General features: G+C 34.4%; 1 protein-coding gene across 2 annotated transcripts; it reads right to left on the bottom strand.

The window, feature by feature from the left end:
- Nucleotides 1-1,736: 1,736 nt before the first annotated feature.
- Nucleotides 1,737-17,804, bottom strand: LOC106126013 (gelsolin). Of its 2 annotated transcripts, none has more exons than XM_013323452.1 (11): nt 17,714-17,804; nt 12,411-12,482; nt 8,229-8,303; nt 7,281-7,470; nt 5,723-5,838; nt 5,285-5,462; nt 4,791-4,891; nt 4,590-4,706; nt 3,656-3,721; nt 3,436-3,498; nt 1,737-2,822 (listed from the first exon to the last, which is right to left on the bottom strand). In XM_013323452.1, the coding sequence occupies exons 2-11, from the start codon at nt 12,477-12,479 to the stop codon at nt 2,751-2,753; spliced, it is 1,047 nt and encodes a 348-aa protein (XP_013178906.1). In that variant the 5' UTR covers nt 12,480-12,482; nt 17,714-17,804; the 3' UTR covers nt 1,737-2,750. The 2 variants fall into 2 exon arrangements, with proteins under 2 accessions (XP_013178906.1, XP_013178907.1); XM_013323453.1 differs by lacking the exon at nt 17,714-17,804 and adding an exon at nt 13,125-13,143.
- Between the last annotated feature and the right edge of the window lie 965 nt (nt 17,805-18,769).

Below are 18,769 nucleotides of genomic sequence, written 5' to 3' on the forward strand. Positions count from 1 at the left end.
CGGTTATTGTGGATTTCTGAGGCGAAAATCTTCGTTTAAAACTTATCTTTGTTTTGTGAAAGATGAAAGACAGGGCTGATATGTTTTATGCAGAGATTTGGTGTCTTAGACCTTTATAAATGGACTGGTTAAAAGACGTAATATTTTGTGCCCATATTTTCGACATTTTAACGCTGTTGATAGCGGTTTGTGGTGGTGAGGTTTTGAACTAATTTTATAATTAACTGTAACGTAACAACTGCGGGGTTTGATAAAATGCATTCGCTAATAAGCGATTCCATAATACATTTCTTAACTTATCGAAAATTATTGTTTAGAATCGCTTTTTAGCGAATGTGTTAAAGAACCGAAATCAAAGCTGTAATTTTCAAGCAATCTTTATATATATAATTGTTCTGTGAGTGTGTATGTCACCGAACTTCTCTCAAACGACTGGACCGATTTTGATGAAATTTTTTGTGTGTTCAAAAGGATCTGGGAATGGTTTAGATTCACAATTTTGTCCGCTGGACAATGTTTTTTTAATTAATTTTTAATTTATCAGTTGTTGTTGATTTTGGAATGTTTTACATTGGATCCGACAGACGGCGCTACCATCGCAGTGTCAAATTTTAAATAATATTCGAATTAAAGACGTGTAGACAGGACAACGTCTGTCGGGTCCGCTAGTCCATTTATAAAGATGAGTGACAAGGATCATTTGACACTGACATTAAGGCGTTAGTGAGATGTCATAATTTTATTTGACTTATTGCCACCGCGTCAGATATCTTTGTCGTTCTGTTTCTTGTATTTAATTATTAAATGACGTATTTAGATGTAATCTATGATAAAGCAATAATTAGTTTATTTAAATATTTCAATGTACAAAATTAAATTGTAAAAAAAAATTTATAAATGTCTCAAATATTGTATAATAAATTTATAAGTTTTGTAATAAAATTGTTTTGTACAGTTGTGTTTTATTTATTGACTAGCTGTAGCACGCGACTCCGTCCGAGCGAAATTAAAAACATGTTAATTAGTATATGTTCTTCCAGACTATGTTCTACTTGCTTTTCAGCGAGATCCATGCAGTTGTTCCGGAGATATCTTCTTATATCTAAACATTCGCATTTATTAGTAATTAGTAAGATTTTTGTCATTCAAGATACAATTTTTTAATTCCAACTACAGTCTGATGAGTGTCAGAGACTAAATCAGTCCTCTTCCCTTCCCTACCATTTTGTCATTTAGCGGGGTAGGGGACATATAGGATATTCTTTAATCTGTTACGGGTTTATTGTAAAATATACTACAAACTGTACAAAACATATTTTGCTTTAAAAAGTTGATCAATTACAAAAAGCTTGGATTTCTTAATTAAATCTTATAGCATGAGTATGGAAAGGAACAAGCGTTTATAAATTATGTCTCTTCATCATCATCATACTCAGCCTAAACTTGTCCACTGCTGGAAGTAGGCCTCCCCCATCTTATGACACTTATGCGTTAGTAATTAAATGTCATCGTCTCAAAATTGATAATAGTAATCGAATGAAAGTAATTTGAAAATAATTTACTCCTTTAAAAATATATTAGCAATACAATAACAAGAGAAATTGCAGATAATTTTCATCAGGCGCTATATTAAACTAACCCCAAAATGTACTTTAAATTCAAGACAAATTTCTCGTTACCATAATAGATTAGGTATCCAATTAAATCTAATATCTTTAAAATAAAACACATTTTTTTCATACACATTTATTTGACAAACTTAAATATATCAACTAAACTTACATATTAAAAAAAATCACAAAATAAACACAATTATAAATTGTTAAAAATATAAATGCAACATAAAGCACGTAACTATACTTTAGTATTAATTTCACTTTTAAAGCAATTATACAACATTGATAATTTGAAACTCAAACGTTATTAATAAAAAAAATGTAAAATCACAAGCCAAAAAAAATTATTCGAATACTGAAAGAGATTTTGTAACATTTTTGTGTATCTTAAAATGAATAATAAAATAAAACTCCACTGCATTGACATGTGTATACATCTTGTATACAAGTGTCAAATGTATACACATTATACTACGAAGAGTATACAACTGTCTCATGTTTACATTTTGTACTACACGTACAAAGTGACACATGTATACATGTCCTATCATTTGTATACAAGTGTCACGAAAATCCTACAGTTACAACACTAAAAGCAAAATATAATTTGTGCATTTTGATATAGAGATTCATTTCAAGCGATATAATGAAATTCCATTGACATAAAACTTGCATCAAAACAAACTGTCTGAGATTATAAAAATCTTATATTATAAAGTGGCAAACGAGCGGCCAACTGAAGTCGCTGAAATAGCGAATCTACGAAGGATACAGAGAAGGAGAAGAGAATATTTTCCCTTCCTATGCCTCATCCGGCATCGGAAGGGAAAATATTCTCTTTCTGTGACTCCTTTTTTATATCATAAAGTGGCAAACGAGCGAGTGGTCTCATAAAATCGCTGAAATAGCGAAGTGACCATTGACCATAGACATACGCAATTGCATATGTGTTGCCTACCTTTAATCGACGGAGGAGATGCACAGAAAGAAAAAATATTTTCCCTTCCCATGCATCTCATCCGGAAAGTCCACTTCCAATTCCCATCCTTTACTAATAAGGGTAGGAAGTGAAAGTGGAGTAAAATAAGACCTTGTTTCTATACAAGTTTTTAGACAATGGACACGCATTTAAATTTAATTCCAGTCAACAAAATATTGTTTGAAAGCAGCCGCTTCAGCTCCTTCCGTCACTTTTGATATATGTACCTAAAATAATGCACATTTTAAAGGCTTTTTTTTCTATTTTAATAATATTCATTGGGAAATAAAAATTTTAAACGTGTCAGTCAGTGTGGAATTTAAAAAAAAAACAACACACATAAGTTACCTTCTAGCTTTGTAATATTAAAAAAACATTTCATGAACAAGATTTTTTTTTTATTATATATTATAAGAAGGCAATAGAACAAGTGGTCACATAAATTCAGCGAAATAGCGAAGCGTCTGCTGCTCATAGACATACGGAAGCACACAAATGTTTCCTCTTCTTTTGCGTCCCCTCCCCTGTCAAATCCACTTCTCTTTCCTATCTATTCCTTATAAGAAAAAGTTGAGCGATAGGGTAGTAAAATTAGGTCTGTGATATTACTTGTTATTGCTTATAAGGGAAATTCCATTTTTAATTTTTTGATTGTCTCTCTGTCCGTAGGTTTGTGTATGTTTCTTATAATCTGGGGAACGTGTGGACAGATTTTGAAGAGACTAGAACTTAAAGGAAGCTGATGTACACAAGAATGTTATAGGCTATTTTCTTAAACGCTAACGAAGTCGCGGGTGAAAGTTAGTTATTTAAAAATATTTTAAAATTAAAATATCTTACCCAAGCAGGATAATTGTTGGCTTTCAAATATTGTTCTGCTTTCGCCATTGCTGCTGATTTCTCCTAAAATATAAATTAACATCCTGTAGTTGACTATACAGACGTCATAATCTCTTAATTTTTTATTTATTTAATCTTAAAACTTATTTATTAATAAAAAACATAATGGATTTGGTTAAAGTAATGTTTAATTTAATTTTAAAGTACAAATAATTCCTACCGTTCCATTGGATTTCCTGCCGACCCATACATAGATACTGCTGCCGGTGTCCAAAATGTAACATTCCTGTCAAAATTACTATTATATTAAAAAATCGAGTAATAATTTATAATCATTTAATTACTAGAAAAAGAGAGCGTAGGTGGCTCAGGAGTCAAGCACTTGACTTGCAATCAGCAGGTCCTGGGTTCGAATCCCGACATGTACCGATGTGTTTTTCCATTTCCCATTTACATATGTACATTTATCCGACGTTACGATGAAGGAAAACATCGTGATGCTGCACATATCTGACAAACTCAAACATATGTGTGAAGTCAACCCGCACTTGGCCAGCGTGGTTGGCTATGGCCTAGTCACCCGTAACTTCGGGTAGGCTCCGAGCCCCTCGGTGGGGACGTATAGTGAGCTGATGATGATGAATTACTAGAAATAGTTAGAGTAAGATAGATTTGTAAAAGTTAAAAAATTGTAACACACCCATGTAACAAAACTGTTGACGTAAGTAACATGAAATTTTTATTTTTTACAACATATTTACGACTTATTTTAATAAAAATGACATGTATAAGTAATTTATTAAAAGTTTGTAACATTAAAATTTTGTAACACACTCGTGTTACAATTGGGAAATAGTTCATTCTTTTAATTAATACAAAGATAGAATTTGCAATAAGAACAGAATAACAAGGAAATATTTTGTTATACTATAAGAGCAAACGACCACTTGAATTCGCCAAAATGTCGAAATAACTGCTGCTCATAGACATGCGCAATTGTAGATGCATTACCTACCTTTAGTCTACTTAGGAGCGCACAGACAGAGAATATTTCCCCTTTACGTCTCCCCTCCATCAATCAAATCCCCTTCCCCTTCCCATCCTTTACTTATGTATAACAAAAGGGTAAGGAAAGGACATCGTTCAATACAAACCTGGGTATCCAATAGTTCTCTATTCAATGGTCCAGAGAGTTTTTTGATCTCCAATTGACCAGTCCTGTCTGATATCTCGGAAAGTGTTACTTCTTTGGTACTTCCTCTTTCAAACTCCTAAAGAATAAAGAATTTAAAATCAAAAACTACCCAAATAAATTGATTTCTCATAAGCTTTTGGCATAGTTTATCATTCCTTACTTCATCGTCACCACCTTCCTCAGCATCAGGCACTGAATCCTGATCACCAGAGCCGAGTGCTTCAAAGAACTTCTCCAGATCACCTTCATGGGAGAACGGATCTAAAAGAAATTGTGAAATTATGGAGACTATCGCAAGGTGCATTTTTAGGACCAAATTTTGTTAAAAATTTAAAATCAACAATTTTGTTGCGAAATCGATGTTTTAGCTGACTGAGTGGCATCAAGGGTTTTTTATAGTAATTTGGCAAACGAGCAAGCGGCCAGCTGAATTCACCAAAATAGCAAATCAACCTTATAAGGAAAGGATAGGAAAGGAGAGAGGACTGAAATGAGTCCTCCCAAACACACTCATCAGACTGTAGTTGGAATAGCTTCATACTTAAGGCGTCCTGTGTGGTCGTGGTATTGCACTGGACGAGACAATTCCTTTAATGTTAAAGCTGCCTCCACCATGGTTAAATGAAATAGTGTCATTGAAATTTGCCTACTCACCAATAATCTCAATATTAGCTCTTCCATTATGGTCCTGATCTTTGATCTGATTAGCAACAGTTATAGCTTTCAATCTTTCTACAGTCTTGGAACCATCTCCCACGTACACAAAGATATCGTGGTTAACATCTAATATGAAACAATCACCCTTGTTCATTGATTTAACTGAAGCTTCAACCTGAAACAAAACATTATTGGAATCTAGATTCAGCTTCAGAGCGTCGGTGGCTCAGGGGTCAAACACTTGACTTGCAATCTGCAGGTCTTGGGTTGCCATGTACTTTTCGATTTCCGATTTACATTTATCCGACGTTCTTACGATGAAGGAAATTCTTAAGATTAAAAAAATCGCATTCTTTACTAGAAATTGACCAGACTGAAGGCAGAAAAGGATCCCTAAAAAACGTTTTCATTACGTCATTTCAAAGCAGATCTTACCTGTTTAACACGGACATTTCTTCTGCCTTTAATCTGGAACAATCTCTTCTCAGCTCCAGGATTGATGGTCACATGACTAAAGCCTGAAGCATGCCCACCATCCATATATCTAATAGCTGGAAAGAAACTTATTAATTAATATAGAAATATAGAATAGTCATAATCAAAGTGGTTTAGGACCCCATGGAGACACCCGGGAAGTGTGATGCAGGAAAATAAATTTAAGGGGTTACAATTTGCTGTTTCAAAATCACATTATGAATGTGGTCTCCAAGATTGGGAATCTGTGAAATGATAAGCCTAAAAATGCATCCATTTCAATCCCCAAATCATGTTTTAAACATCAAAATGTTTACTTAACAAATCCAAAGCTACCATTTAGAAGTTTAAAACCCAATACAATCAAACTTCTATAAGCGAGTCATTATCAGGTCCCGACCTCCATCAGCGAGAAACTCTGGTTATATAGAAACCTCTATAAGCGAGAAATATGTCGCTGTCTTGTGACTTTCTTTCGACTGTATTTTGCCCAAATAAATGATGGTAATATAGTTTTTATAATTTTATGAAGACATGCAATGTTTTCAATATAAAGATACACCGGAATTTAATTTATACAAAAGGCTTGTATTCCACATGCAAATAGAATTTTCGCATAAACTTTTTTTAATATCATAAGGTGGCAAACGAGCGAGCTGCCACATGAAATCGCGAAGTGACCGTTGCCCATAGACATACGCAATTGCATATGCGTTGCCTACCTTTAATCGACCGAGAGGATGCACAGAAACAAAACATTTTCTCTTTCCATGCATCCTCTCATCCGGAAAGTCCACTTCCCATCCTTTCCTTATAAGAAAACGGGTGGGAAGGGAAATAGGACTAATTTAGGCCTCCGGGACGCACACTCATCAGACGAAACGCGGAATTGCTTCCACTTGACGCCTGTCTTCTGTTCCCTAGACCTCCAAGAACATTACAAGACCAAGATAAGATAATACAGTTCAGCTGTTCTCGAGATTTAGCTAGACTAACGAACAGCAGTTTATTTTATATATATAGATTTCCCATTTCGAATAAATATATAAACATTCCATTTCAACAAAATATATTCGTATTTTATCCCATAATATTTATAATGTCCCTTTTCCATGCAAAATACTTGCGTTTTTCTGACGATGTTTTTTTTCTAGAAATCTTTTGATCTGTAAAATATTCAAGTGAAATATTTCAGTACATTAGTTATTCTTCAATTTTTTTTAAAGAATATCGACTAGATTTTTTTTAAGTCAAAGGTCAAACGAGAGAGAACACTGAGGTGATCAAAGACACCTATGGACATCACCAGAGGAACTGCAGATGCGTTACCGGCCTTTAAGGATATGCTCGCTTCTTTTGTTTTGTTTTGTTGAGTTTAGGTAATTTTTTTTTGCATATTTGAGTTTTTTTGTTTTGTTTAGTTTTCCTAAGTCGTATTAGTTTAGAAATACTGGACATGTCATTCCACAACGCGAATGTGCTAGAAAAGAAATTGCGCAATTTTTTTTTTACTACTTACCAGGTTCAAAGTAACTCAGGAATTGTCTAGACTCATGACCCTGTGTCTCTCTGTGTTGTACAGCATCTCCATGGAATTGTTCGTCATCCAGATTGACAGACAAGATGGCAGCTGCCCCAGCTTCATCCTGACTGGTGTTGGTGCCCAGCCAGAAGTGGATGTCCCAGGACAGGTTTGATGCACCTGACGTCTGTTGGATTTTGATAAGTATGTTTCGATATTATAAGCTGGAATCATTTAGCGCGAATGGCGTGCTTTCGTTACAAAGTCAAGTGTCAGAATGAAAAGTGAGGGGACATAAACGTCGACATTTTAGTAAGGCTAGTGTTGAGTCAATACACTGGCTCATCTTCGGATTTTCTTCCAAACAGTATATTAAATTTTGCATAGTAAAAAGGAGTTATTTTGACTTGAATAGGCGCCCTCTATAATTAAAAATAGGTTTTGTAACAACGCCATCTATTTTGGTAATAAATTTATCTCTTTTTCAATAAATAAAAAAAAACAAATTAAAGGAGTCGCGAAGTTGTCTTAAATCTTACTAATATTATAAATGCCAATGCATGGATGTATGTTTGAAGGTATCTCCTGAACGGCTCACAGTATTTTTTTTAAGTTTTATAAGCTAGCGCTTGACCACGATCCCACCTGGTGTTAGTGGAGATTTGGTCGAAAGATGGTACGCGCTAGCTTAGTAAGTGCCTATTCACTCTACTTTTGAAGGTCCCAATATCATATTTGGACCTTCTTATAAAATTTAAACCAGTATCTTACTAAAATTTGGTATAGATGTAGAACATAGTCTGGAAGGACACATAGACTACTAATTAACTTTTTTTTAATTCCTCGCAGACTAAGTCGCGGGCGAGAACTAGTTAGTGTATAGTTTAAAAGTAAAATATAATAAATTAGTACTTAATTAATTGAATAATTTCTGATCGTACATACCTTAAGCACGATATAAGAGTCTCCTGAGTAAAAATTACCATACTGATTTAGAGGTATCGCGACGGGTTCAAAGTTCTGAAACAAAATATATAAATATTATAAATGCGAATGTTTAGATGTATGTTAGAAGATATCTAAAGAACGGCTGAACGGATATTGATGAAATTTGTCATACATATAGAACATAGTCTGGAAGAACACATAGACTACTAATGAAGCTTTTGTTATTCCGCGCAGACGGAGTGGGAGACTGCTAGTAAAGGTATAAAGGGTTTTCCATTGCTAAAAACTTATTAAAACCATGTTATTATTAAAAAAAAATTAAAAAAATCACAATATTTTATTCTACATGTGTTTTGAACTTAAAAATCTACAGAATGATTTAAAAAAAATGTTAATCGATTCAAAAACTAGAGTAATATTTACTCCGCAAAACTACAAGAAAATAAACACGCTGTATACAAAAGTATGTGTAAGTACAGATTTAGAGACAACTCACCGCGTCTACACTTCCTGTGTAAAACGATAGTTAAAATTATACAGGGTGATTGAAAAGTATGTAAATAATATTACTTTAAAATTTACTGTTAAAAAAAAACATATTTCTTTTTTGTCAAAGGGAAAATCCTTGCTAATATTTTAAATGCGAAATTAACTCTGTCTGTCTGTCTGTCAATAATTTTAATTACTCTATACTTTACAATCAATCAAAAAAAAATAGAATCTTGACAAAAGACTGGACTAGAGTGGGATTGTACTGTCCAGTGCTGGCCAAGTGGTCACATGTGCCCTAAAGAATTTTATGTTTTATTTTTGTGCTAGAATTTAAATTTGTATTTTTTGTTTATTATTATTAAAAGATTAACCATCAACCCAAGGATCCATTAAACATTTTTTTCACAAGTTTCATAACAACCCATGTTTACAATGATTTAGAGTTATAGAACACCCTGTACCTGAATATTTGTACATCTACGTTGGGAGTCTATTTATATCACAGTAACCGTATTATCAGAGACAGACGAATTTATGCATACGATTTTATTAACTACATAGAAATTTTAGTTAGTCAAAATCAACAGTGGGTCGAATTTCGAACAAATGGCGACTATTGGTCACATTAAAATCGTTAAAAACATCTTTTATACACAATTCGTTATACATTTACTGACTAATCTTAATAATATAAATGAGAATGTTTAGATGGATGTTTGTTAGAATGTATCCATAACGGCTGAATGAATTTAGATGAAATTTATCATAGACTAGCTGTCGGCCGCGATTACGTACGCGCGGAATTAAACAAAAACACACGTTATGTTGGTCACAACGTTATGTTACATAGCTTAAAGTCTTCCTCTATAAATGGACTATCCAACAAAAAAAAGAATTTTTCAAATCGGACCACTAGTTCCTGAGATTAATGTGTATAAACAAACGAACAAACAAACCCTTCCGCTTTATATATATCATAGATGTAGAACATAGTCTGTAAGAACACATACTCATTTTTCTTACCACCGCTAGTGTATTATAAAAGGGCAATGACACCTGTATATTTATAGTTTGACAAAAGCATGTTAAATATAACTTGAACATGAAATTATTTACAGACATAATTAACGTAATTGTTACATTATCAAATAAAACATTTTACTGTAACTAATGAGGAACACATCATTTGTTAGTAAATGATATTTATATTTAGACTAGCTGTCGCCCGCGACTTAATTAGTATGTGTTCTTCCAGACGAGATCCATACAGCTTTTCTGGAGATATCTTCAAACAAACAAACATCTAAACATTCGCATTTATAATATTTTAAAGATCTATGTTTGCAAATTCGCGTTTGTTCCGTGTGATCTCCGGAACGGCTTGACCTATTTTGACGGGAAGATAGCTGATGAACGCGCGCATATTATAGGATACTTAAATACTGTGATGGAGGAGTTGGGTGACCACTAGTCATCACCATCAGCTATAAGGCCCCACTGAGGGTCTCGGAGTACCCTAAGTGAAACTAGGTAATAGTGAATGGTGACCCACTACGGTTTGACTTTTCACATATCTTTGAATTCATCTTTTATTAGACCATGTATTTGTTAAGCATTTTCTTCTATTTCAGTCTGTCCCTACGCAAAACAAAGTATGTACTCCATACATCCCTACCAGTCATATCTGAATCCATTCTTACGCATATCCGCTTTCCTAAAATCCATACTTTGGTATTCCTCTATCTTTGCAACCATTCAACTATTTTTTTGACTTCAAATCAACAGATAATAAAAAATTATAGGAACCATAAAATTGTTTTTATATCGTACACTTTGATAGAGACATAAATTTGTCGAGTTTAAATATAATTTACAACATTACTTCGAAAATCTTACGTCAACAATGTTAATGATGATTACTTTAGGCATTTTATGTTTAATATACATAAAGAGAACATAAAACTTTATTCATTGATTTTAAAATACAAAAATATAATAATGTAGTAATAAAAGAAATTAGGCTTAAAGCCAAGAATAAGAAAGCAATAGCCATATCTTATTATAAATGCGAATGTGTAGATGTGATGATTTAACAGTGGTAGAGCCCGCTTTAACATCTTCGCACGAATTGACCAGGTTCGCCCGGTGAAATACCACCACCACACAGAAGACAGGCGTCAAGTGGAAGCAATTCCAACAACAGTCTGATGATGGTGCGTTCCGGAGACCTAATTTAGTCCACTTTCCCTTCCCACCCTTTTTCTTAAAAGGAAAGGATGGGAAGGGGAAGTGGACTTTCCGGATGACAGGATGCATGGAAAGGGAAAATATTTTCTTTCTGTGCATCCTCTCCTCCGTCGATTAAAGGTAGGCAACGCATATGCAATTGCGTATGTCTATGGGCAGCAGTCACTTCGCTATTTCAGCGATTTCAGGTGGCCGCTCGCTCGTTTGCCAACTTATGACATAAAAAAAAAATGTTTGTTAGAAGATATCTCCAGAACTGCTGCATGGATCTTAATGAATTTTGTCATAGATGTAGAACATAGTAAAAACACATAAGCTACTAATTTATTTTTAATTTCGCAGACAAAGTCACGGGCGACAGCTAGTCTTGTGAATATTATAAATGTGAAGACTTGGATGGATGGATCTGTATGTTAGAAAGTATGTCCAGAACTGCATGGATCTCGCTGAAATTTTGCATAGATGTAGAACATAGTCTGAAAGAACACATAGACTACTAAGTTTTTTTTTTCATTCTGTGCGAACGAAATCTTGTTTTAATTTAAATTAGACGTACAAAGAATCTCTAGTATTTTTCTTTTTCCAATCACCTAGCTCTCACCGGATGTTTAATGCGTTGTTTTTTGTTTGCGCATAGCTACGCGTTTTAAAAATATCCCCCCAAGGTCAAAAGACTTTCTATCTAGAAATTACTCTATTAATTAGCTAGATATTTACATAATGTGTTTGATCTGACAGTATTTTCAACCATAGGCAATATCTTCTTTATATATATAATTCTTCTGTGAGTGTGTATGTCACTGAACTTCTCTCAAACGACTGGACCGATTTTTGATGAAATTTTTTGTGTGTGTTCAAGGGTATCTGGGAATGGTTTAGATTCACAATTTTGTCCGCTGGACAATGTTTTTTTTAATTTATTAGTAGTTGTTGATTTTGGAATGTTTTACATTGGATCCGACAGACGGAGCTACCATCGCAGTGTCAAATTTTAAATAATATTCGAATTAAAGACGTGTAGACAGGAAGAGGATATACTAGAGAAAGAAATAAATATTGTTAATAAATAGAGCTTTTTTAATTTTCTGCACCTCCCTCCCTGGTGAGATGTCGCGATATTTTATTCAACCCCCATCCCCCAATCTCACGTGAGATTTTTCAAAATGTGAGTCTCTTACGTAAACGCGTTAGATTATTATTGTGAAAAAAAATTGCTTCGTGCTTTTGCTTTTTTTTTTAATCAGAAAAAAAATACGTGATATTTGCCGAGACCCTCCCCTCTGAAACGTAAGATTAGATGAGATTTGACTCGACTCCTTAAACACCTCACGTAATTTATGGACGCCACCTAATAAAGATGTATGGAAGAGTACATACTATAAACTACATTGGTGAAACTACAGGATGATCATAAATAGGATTATTGGATTAATTACTTACTTCAACACGCCATATCTCCAATCCTTGTTTCTTTCCCGCCTCCGCAAAAGCTGGATGTACTTCAGGCATTATCTGTAACAAAATTTAAAAAAAATTATATCTAGTTTCATCTCAACAAGGAAACAGAGGAACGTCAAAAAGGAATTGGTATGGTAAATGAACAAGCACCCACTTAAATTTGCCGAAATAGCAAAGCGATCCCTGCTCAGGCTTCTGCAATTGCGTATACGTTACCGTTAAATGACTGGGGAGGGTATAGAAATATAAAATATCCCCCTCTATAAGGAAAGGGTAGGATATGAAATTACCGGTTTTATAGATTGAGTTGGGACGGGATCGGGGAAAGCGGAGACTTGTTGGTGGAAGCCAAGGCCCACTTTGCATCGACCATGCGTCAGCTTAGTCTAGGAAGGGAAAGATGACTAAAATTAGGTCTCTGGTATGTATATTAATCAGACTGTACTTGGAATTGCTTTCACTTGAGGCTTGTCTTCTGTGAGGTCGTGTTGCAGTGGACGAGACAAGACTGCAGTTGTTGAGTTGTGACTTGAGGCGTGTGTTCTGTGAGGTCGTAGTATTGCAGCGGAAAGGCACAGAGTGCATAAGATGTTGTTGCTTACGTCTACCACTGTTTAGTTACTAAATATATGACAATATAAAAATCTTCGTGAACCTAATACTCTGCTTTTGCTAGTTATGGCAACATTGAATTACCAATATAAGCTAATTTCCTTTTATATCGTTAACCAGATGGAATAAAAGTGCAAATAGACAGAATAACAACGGCGGTCACTAATATGCATGTTAAAACCCTTAAAAGTGAACTTAAAACACATAATAAACACAATAATATAAAGCAAACAACGCAAGCTATAATTAATGACACAAGGATAACTGTCAAGGTCATAGTTTGACATATGACAAGTGACAGTTGGCGCCAAATATCGCAGTTTGACATTTGAGATCAAACGCCACGGATTACGACCATGAAGGTTGCATAAATAAATGCGATAAAATAAACTGATTTTTGGCATAATAGAGAAATAATTTGCGTAACATTGCGTTGGTTCAGAAGTTTTATTTTTTAACAGCTTTAAGGAACCGCAGACCTATTTGATATAAATTCCAGCTTGATACCTTCACGCGCGAGAAAAAGCGTCTTGACAGAAAGACGGACGGCAAAGTGATCCTATAAGGGTTCCGTTTTTTTCCTATGAGGTACGGAACCCTAAAAAAGGTCATGATATGCCTTTTATGAAAAGCCCTTTCAGAATTAAGAAAGAAAAAGTTTAGGTGTCGACTAATTAAAAACCTTGGTAGTCTATGTGTTCTTACAGACTATGTTCTACATCTATGCCATCAACAAGATCCAGGCAACCGTTCTGGAGAGATCTAACATCCATATAAACATTAGCTAAACTGATATAAAAACGGCTAAACACTCAGGTTATTCGTCCGGTGGCGGCACCGACTAGTTTCGAGCCCATCGGTGGCCCTTCATCAGGATGAGTGGGACTGGTATTATTTCGCGGACGCGGCCCGCAGCTAGCGAGTATAATGTCTAACGAAAGTTATTAAATAATTTAGTAAAAATTAGCATTTATAATATTACTAAGATTAGACTCCGTAGTAAACAATACAAGGTCATTTCCATGGAATCTGCTATCTCTTTCTAACACTATCACTATTCACTGTTTGAACAATGATGGGAATTGGCGCTAATGTCAAACCAAGGTCATTGGTTTTAATTAAGATTTCTTTTATGTACATTTAAAGGTTAACATTCAGGATTATTTCCCCTTGGTGCGAATTTATGGTGTTTGTATTAGATAATGGATGTCTGTGGGAGTAATACAGGGCTGGGTCAAGGCCAGTTCGTTTACTAGCTGTTGTCCGCGACTTTATTCGCGCGGATTAAAAAACATAGCCTATGTGTTCTTCCAGACTATGTTCTACATCCATGTCGAATTACATTGTGATGCGTTCTGGAGATAACTTCAAATCCATCCATCTAAACATTCGCATTTATAATATTAGTAAGATATCCGTTGGTTTCAGAGGCCAAATAGGATTTTGGTCTTAGAAACTCACGATATATCGCACTTACTATTCATGTATGAGAGATTGTATGTATGTTTCATTGTAACATCCTGTAGCTTAACAAAACCTATGTTGACGAGTGAGGGACGGGTGGTGAGTGGATGGGGGATGATCCATGGGGTTATAGGGGGGTAACTAACATTAATATGGCAATATTCAAAGTAGTTTGTATGTATTTCACATTTCTTCATTCTCTAGGGAAGGGTAACTGACTCCACCTACCCTACCCCTAGTGACGCCCATATTTCAACTAAGTTTACACAGGGTGTTTTTTTATTCACAAATAAATGATTTATATAATCTGTGTTAAATATTTTCTTACTAATATTATAAATGCGAATGTTTAGATGTATGTTAGAAAATATCTCTAGAACGGCTCGGCTGCATGGATCTCGTTGAAATTTGGCATACATAGTCTGGATGAATAAATAGGCTACTAAACATTTTACTAGACGAAGTCGCAGGCGTCTGTTAGTTGTTATATATTTCCATTCTTGTACTCTAATGATTTATTGACGTATAAACGTTTCTATCTTTAAAACAAATACACACTTCAAATAAAGATAAAATTACTTGATTATATTCAAGTGGCTAACGCATGGAACAAATCATTGAACGTGATAGAAAACACTCATGAATATTGTAAAGCTATGTTCATTGGATCACCACATGCGCAGCACGTACCCCGCAACGGATTCTATCATCAGCTCACTATACGTCCCCACTGAGGAGGAGCCTACCCTATATTAAGGGTGACTAGGCCATAGTCAACCATCTTTGAATTTTTTCTCAGAACGTCGGAATAAATTTACATATGTACATGGCGGGATTCGAACCCAAGACCTGCAGGTTGCAAGTCAATTGCTTAACCTCCTGAGCCACCGACGCTCACGGATTACTTGTCGATAAATACCGTCCTTCGAAGTATCGTGGACGATGAAAGCAGCACTATTTCAAATACAAAGCTAAAATGCGTTGCGGGCCGTGCGATGCGTCCGCCGCGTACTAAAGTGACTGAAACCAGTAAGTTGGTAGACGCTAACATTTGTTGCAGGAATGTCTCACCCGGTGCATTACAATGACCACATGATACGATGAGTGTGTATACCAGAGACCTAATTTTAGTCCTTCCTACCTTGTTCTTATAAGGAAAGGATAGGAAATAGATTTGATGAAGGACACAGAGTAAGGGATAATAATCTCTTTCTTTGCGTCTATTCCTCTGTCGATTAAAGGTAAAGCATCTGAAATACTATGGCTATAGCCGTTTGCTCGTTTGCTATTAAAAATTTAGGATATTTTCAACAACTATTATCCCAGTTTAATGGAATAGATGGTCAGCCTAGTCGTCGGTCGATTGACCTTGTAGCAGACCTTGAAAAGACTGGTCGTTGAGTTTATATCGTTTTGTTCTTATTTTGTCAGACGCAATAATTTCACTGCCAATGTTGCCAACTAAAGAACATAAGCAAGTAAATTGGGCTAATAAAATAGTCAATTGAATGTTAAAAAAGATTTTTAATATGATGTGGTCAAAAACTATTTGTTTACCCCACTGATGTTATGAGACGAGGAGAAAAAAAAATTGCAAATCTAATATAAATGCGAATGTTTAGATGGACGGATGTTTGTTTGAAGATATCTCCAGAACGGCTGATGTGATCTCGCTGAAATTTGGCATAGAACATAGGCTACTAATCAAGTTTTTATTTTAATTCAGCGCTGACTGAGTCTCGTGCGATAGCTAGTCTTATGAATAAATCAAGTAATCAGTTTTTTTTATTATCAATACTCATAAAGAGGAAAGATTAGTTTGAATTGAATATGTTCCGAAAATACTGAATCGGTTTGAAAAATTCTTTCGCTATTGGTAAGCTACTCTATCCCCGGGTGACATAGACTAAATTTTTACTTTTTTTAAATGCAACGTATAGGAAGTTACGGGCAGCCAGTCTTAAAGCTTTAAATAGTGGTAGAGCCCGCTTTAACATGTTTGCACAAATTGTCCTCACCCAGTGAAATACCACGACCACACAGAAGACAGGCGTCAAGTGGAGGCAATTCCAAGTACAGTCTGATGAGTGTGCGTCCCGGAGGCTTAATTTAGTCTTCTTTCTCTTCCCACCCTTTTTCTTATAAGGAAAGGATGGAAAGTGAAAGTGGACTTTCCGGATGAGAGGATGCATGGAAAGGGAAAATATTTTCTTTCCGTGCATCCTCTCCTCCGTCGATTAAAGGTAGGCAACGCATATGCAATTGCGTATGTCTATGGGCAACGGTCACTTCGCTATTTCAGCCATTTCAGGTGACATATAAATATGCTTTTAATAATGTTTACTTAACCTAGTCATTGTTTAGTGATTTGTTACAAAGCTTTCAACTATTTTATACAACTAGGACTTTCCGTAAAAGGTCTTCAAATTATAACGAGATATTTTTCTTGTGTCGTTCAGCTCTTAATCCGGTTACTAGATCATGTTACGTCTAGTTAAATACCAGTTAACATATAAGTTATTTCAAAAGTGGATAATGGACCCTCAGCCGGTAGACCCTGGCTGGTGGCAAGAAAGTTGAGGGTTCATAAGTTGAAACAATATAGCAAGGTTACTCTGGTTTGTAATTAACTTATGTTTTTAATTTTATCAAGCTTTTATAGTTTTTAATGTCAAAACTCTAGATTACTTTTTGTTAAAACGCCAAAAAACATGATTTCCGTTTTTTTTTCCATATTGGATTATTTTTCCTTGTTCCGTTAAATCTAAATTCTAGTTTTAGATTCCAGATAATCATCATCATCATCATCAGCTCACTATACGTCCCCCACCGAGGGGCTCGGAGCCTACCCTAATACCTGGCACCAAATACGTCACAATCAGTATAGAAAACAGGCCAAATATAACTACATACATACTCGTGAAAAATGTTTCGCTTTCTGACTCAGTCAAATAAAAAGGTAAAGACAAACTCATAATGGAATAAACAGAAATTACTTACAATTTTTTTTTACCTATGTAAACTTTCTAAATCTGTTATAAGATAGATAGATAGAAAAAACCTTATTTATAACCAAGTCTTCTTACATTATAAAGGAGCAGATCTGAATTTATATTTTTACATTTTACTTGCATAAACTACAATCTTTATAATGTAACAAATACTCTACTTGTAATATAAAAATAAAAAAATAACATCGATTAACTTACATTCGAATGAACAAGACACGTCCTTCTGTAGCAAACACCGGCAACGAACTATAACAAACAACCGTTATTTCCATGTTATTTCTACTTTTATTGCTACAGTAATGCGCTACAAATAGCAGTTATTATAGCAGCTTTTGTAACGTAGCGCAAAAAGTTAATTTCATTTATTGTACTCCCATAAAGATGGATTAAGTTTTAGTAGGAATTAATTTAAAATGATTTCGTTTTAATCAAAACATTTCTTTAACAAAATAGACTTTTTTTCGGCGATTTTCAAACTCACGTTAGAATATTCCATCCAATTAGAAATGTCCTTCTCACGTATTCCTGACGTTATTTATTTACAGACACATTAGCTAAAAGATTGAAAGTAAAACAAAAATCATGATTTTCCAAATAAAATTAGTTATTTTGAAACATAAAATCTTGTTAACCTTTAAAAAAAACGGTTATTTTCAACACATCTGCTATATCGCGTAACGCTAATTTAAGCTAATAAACCGTTATCTAAACAAACTGGCATTGTTTGTCAACGTAACAGAAACTAAACATAGATACGTAATTATATGGACATGCTACGTCATATCTGAGTCAATTTAAATTACTAATTGGTAATTAACATTTCAAGGAAAATGGACATTAGTTGGATTATATAAATGGAAGATATTATCGAAATAATAGTTTCTTTATCTATTTCAATATATTTGGTGCTATTTACATTTCTTATTGTAGCAAAAAAAAAAACATTTTTTTAATCTAGCTATCTTCAAAAGTGCGCCAATTTTGACGTAAATTAATTGAAAGTAGGTTATTTGTAACATGAAAATAAATAGAAAGATTCTTTAATAAACTAAAGTATAATGGTTGCATTCAGATCGTAAAACTGCGAAATATAATTTCATCTTAGGAAATTACTTGATTTCTGATTAAGGAAAATCATTGAATATATTGCTGTATCACAGAATATTCGTATTTACTTCAATCAGATTCACAAGAAAGTCATGATTTTAGTAGCATGTTTTTGAGGCAGTTTGCCAAATATTTTGTTATAAAGAT

The sequence above is a fragment of the Papilio xuthus genome, unplaced genomic scaffold, assembly GCF_000836235.2.
Source record: "Papilio xuthus unplaced genomic scaffold, Pxut_1.1 DF825355.1, whole genome shotgun sequence".
Classification (NCBI taxonomy): Eukaryota; Metazoa; Arthropoda; class Insecta; order Lepidoptera; family Papilionidae; genus Papilio; species Papilio xuthus.

Coding starts and splice junctions, on each gene's coding strand:
- LOC106126013 (XM_013323452.1), bottom strand. CDS start 12,479: ATGCCTGAAGTACATCCAGCTTTTGCGGAGGCGGGAAAGAAACAAGGA. Junction 4,892..5,284: donor AGCTAATATTGAGATTATTG/GTGAGTAGGCAA, acceptor AATTTCTTTTAG/ATCCGTTCTCCCATGAAGGT. Junction 3,499..3,655: donor GCAGGAAATCCAATGGAACG/GTAGGAATTATT, acceptor TTTATATTTTAG/GAGAAATCAGCAGCAATGGC.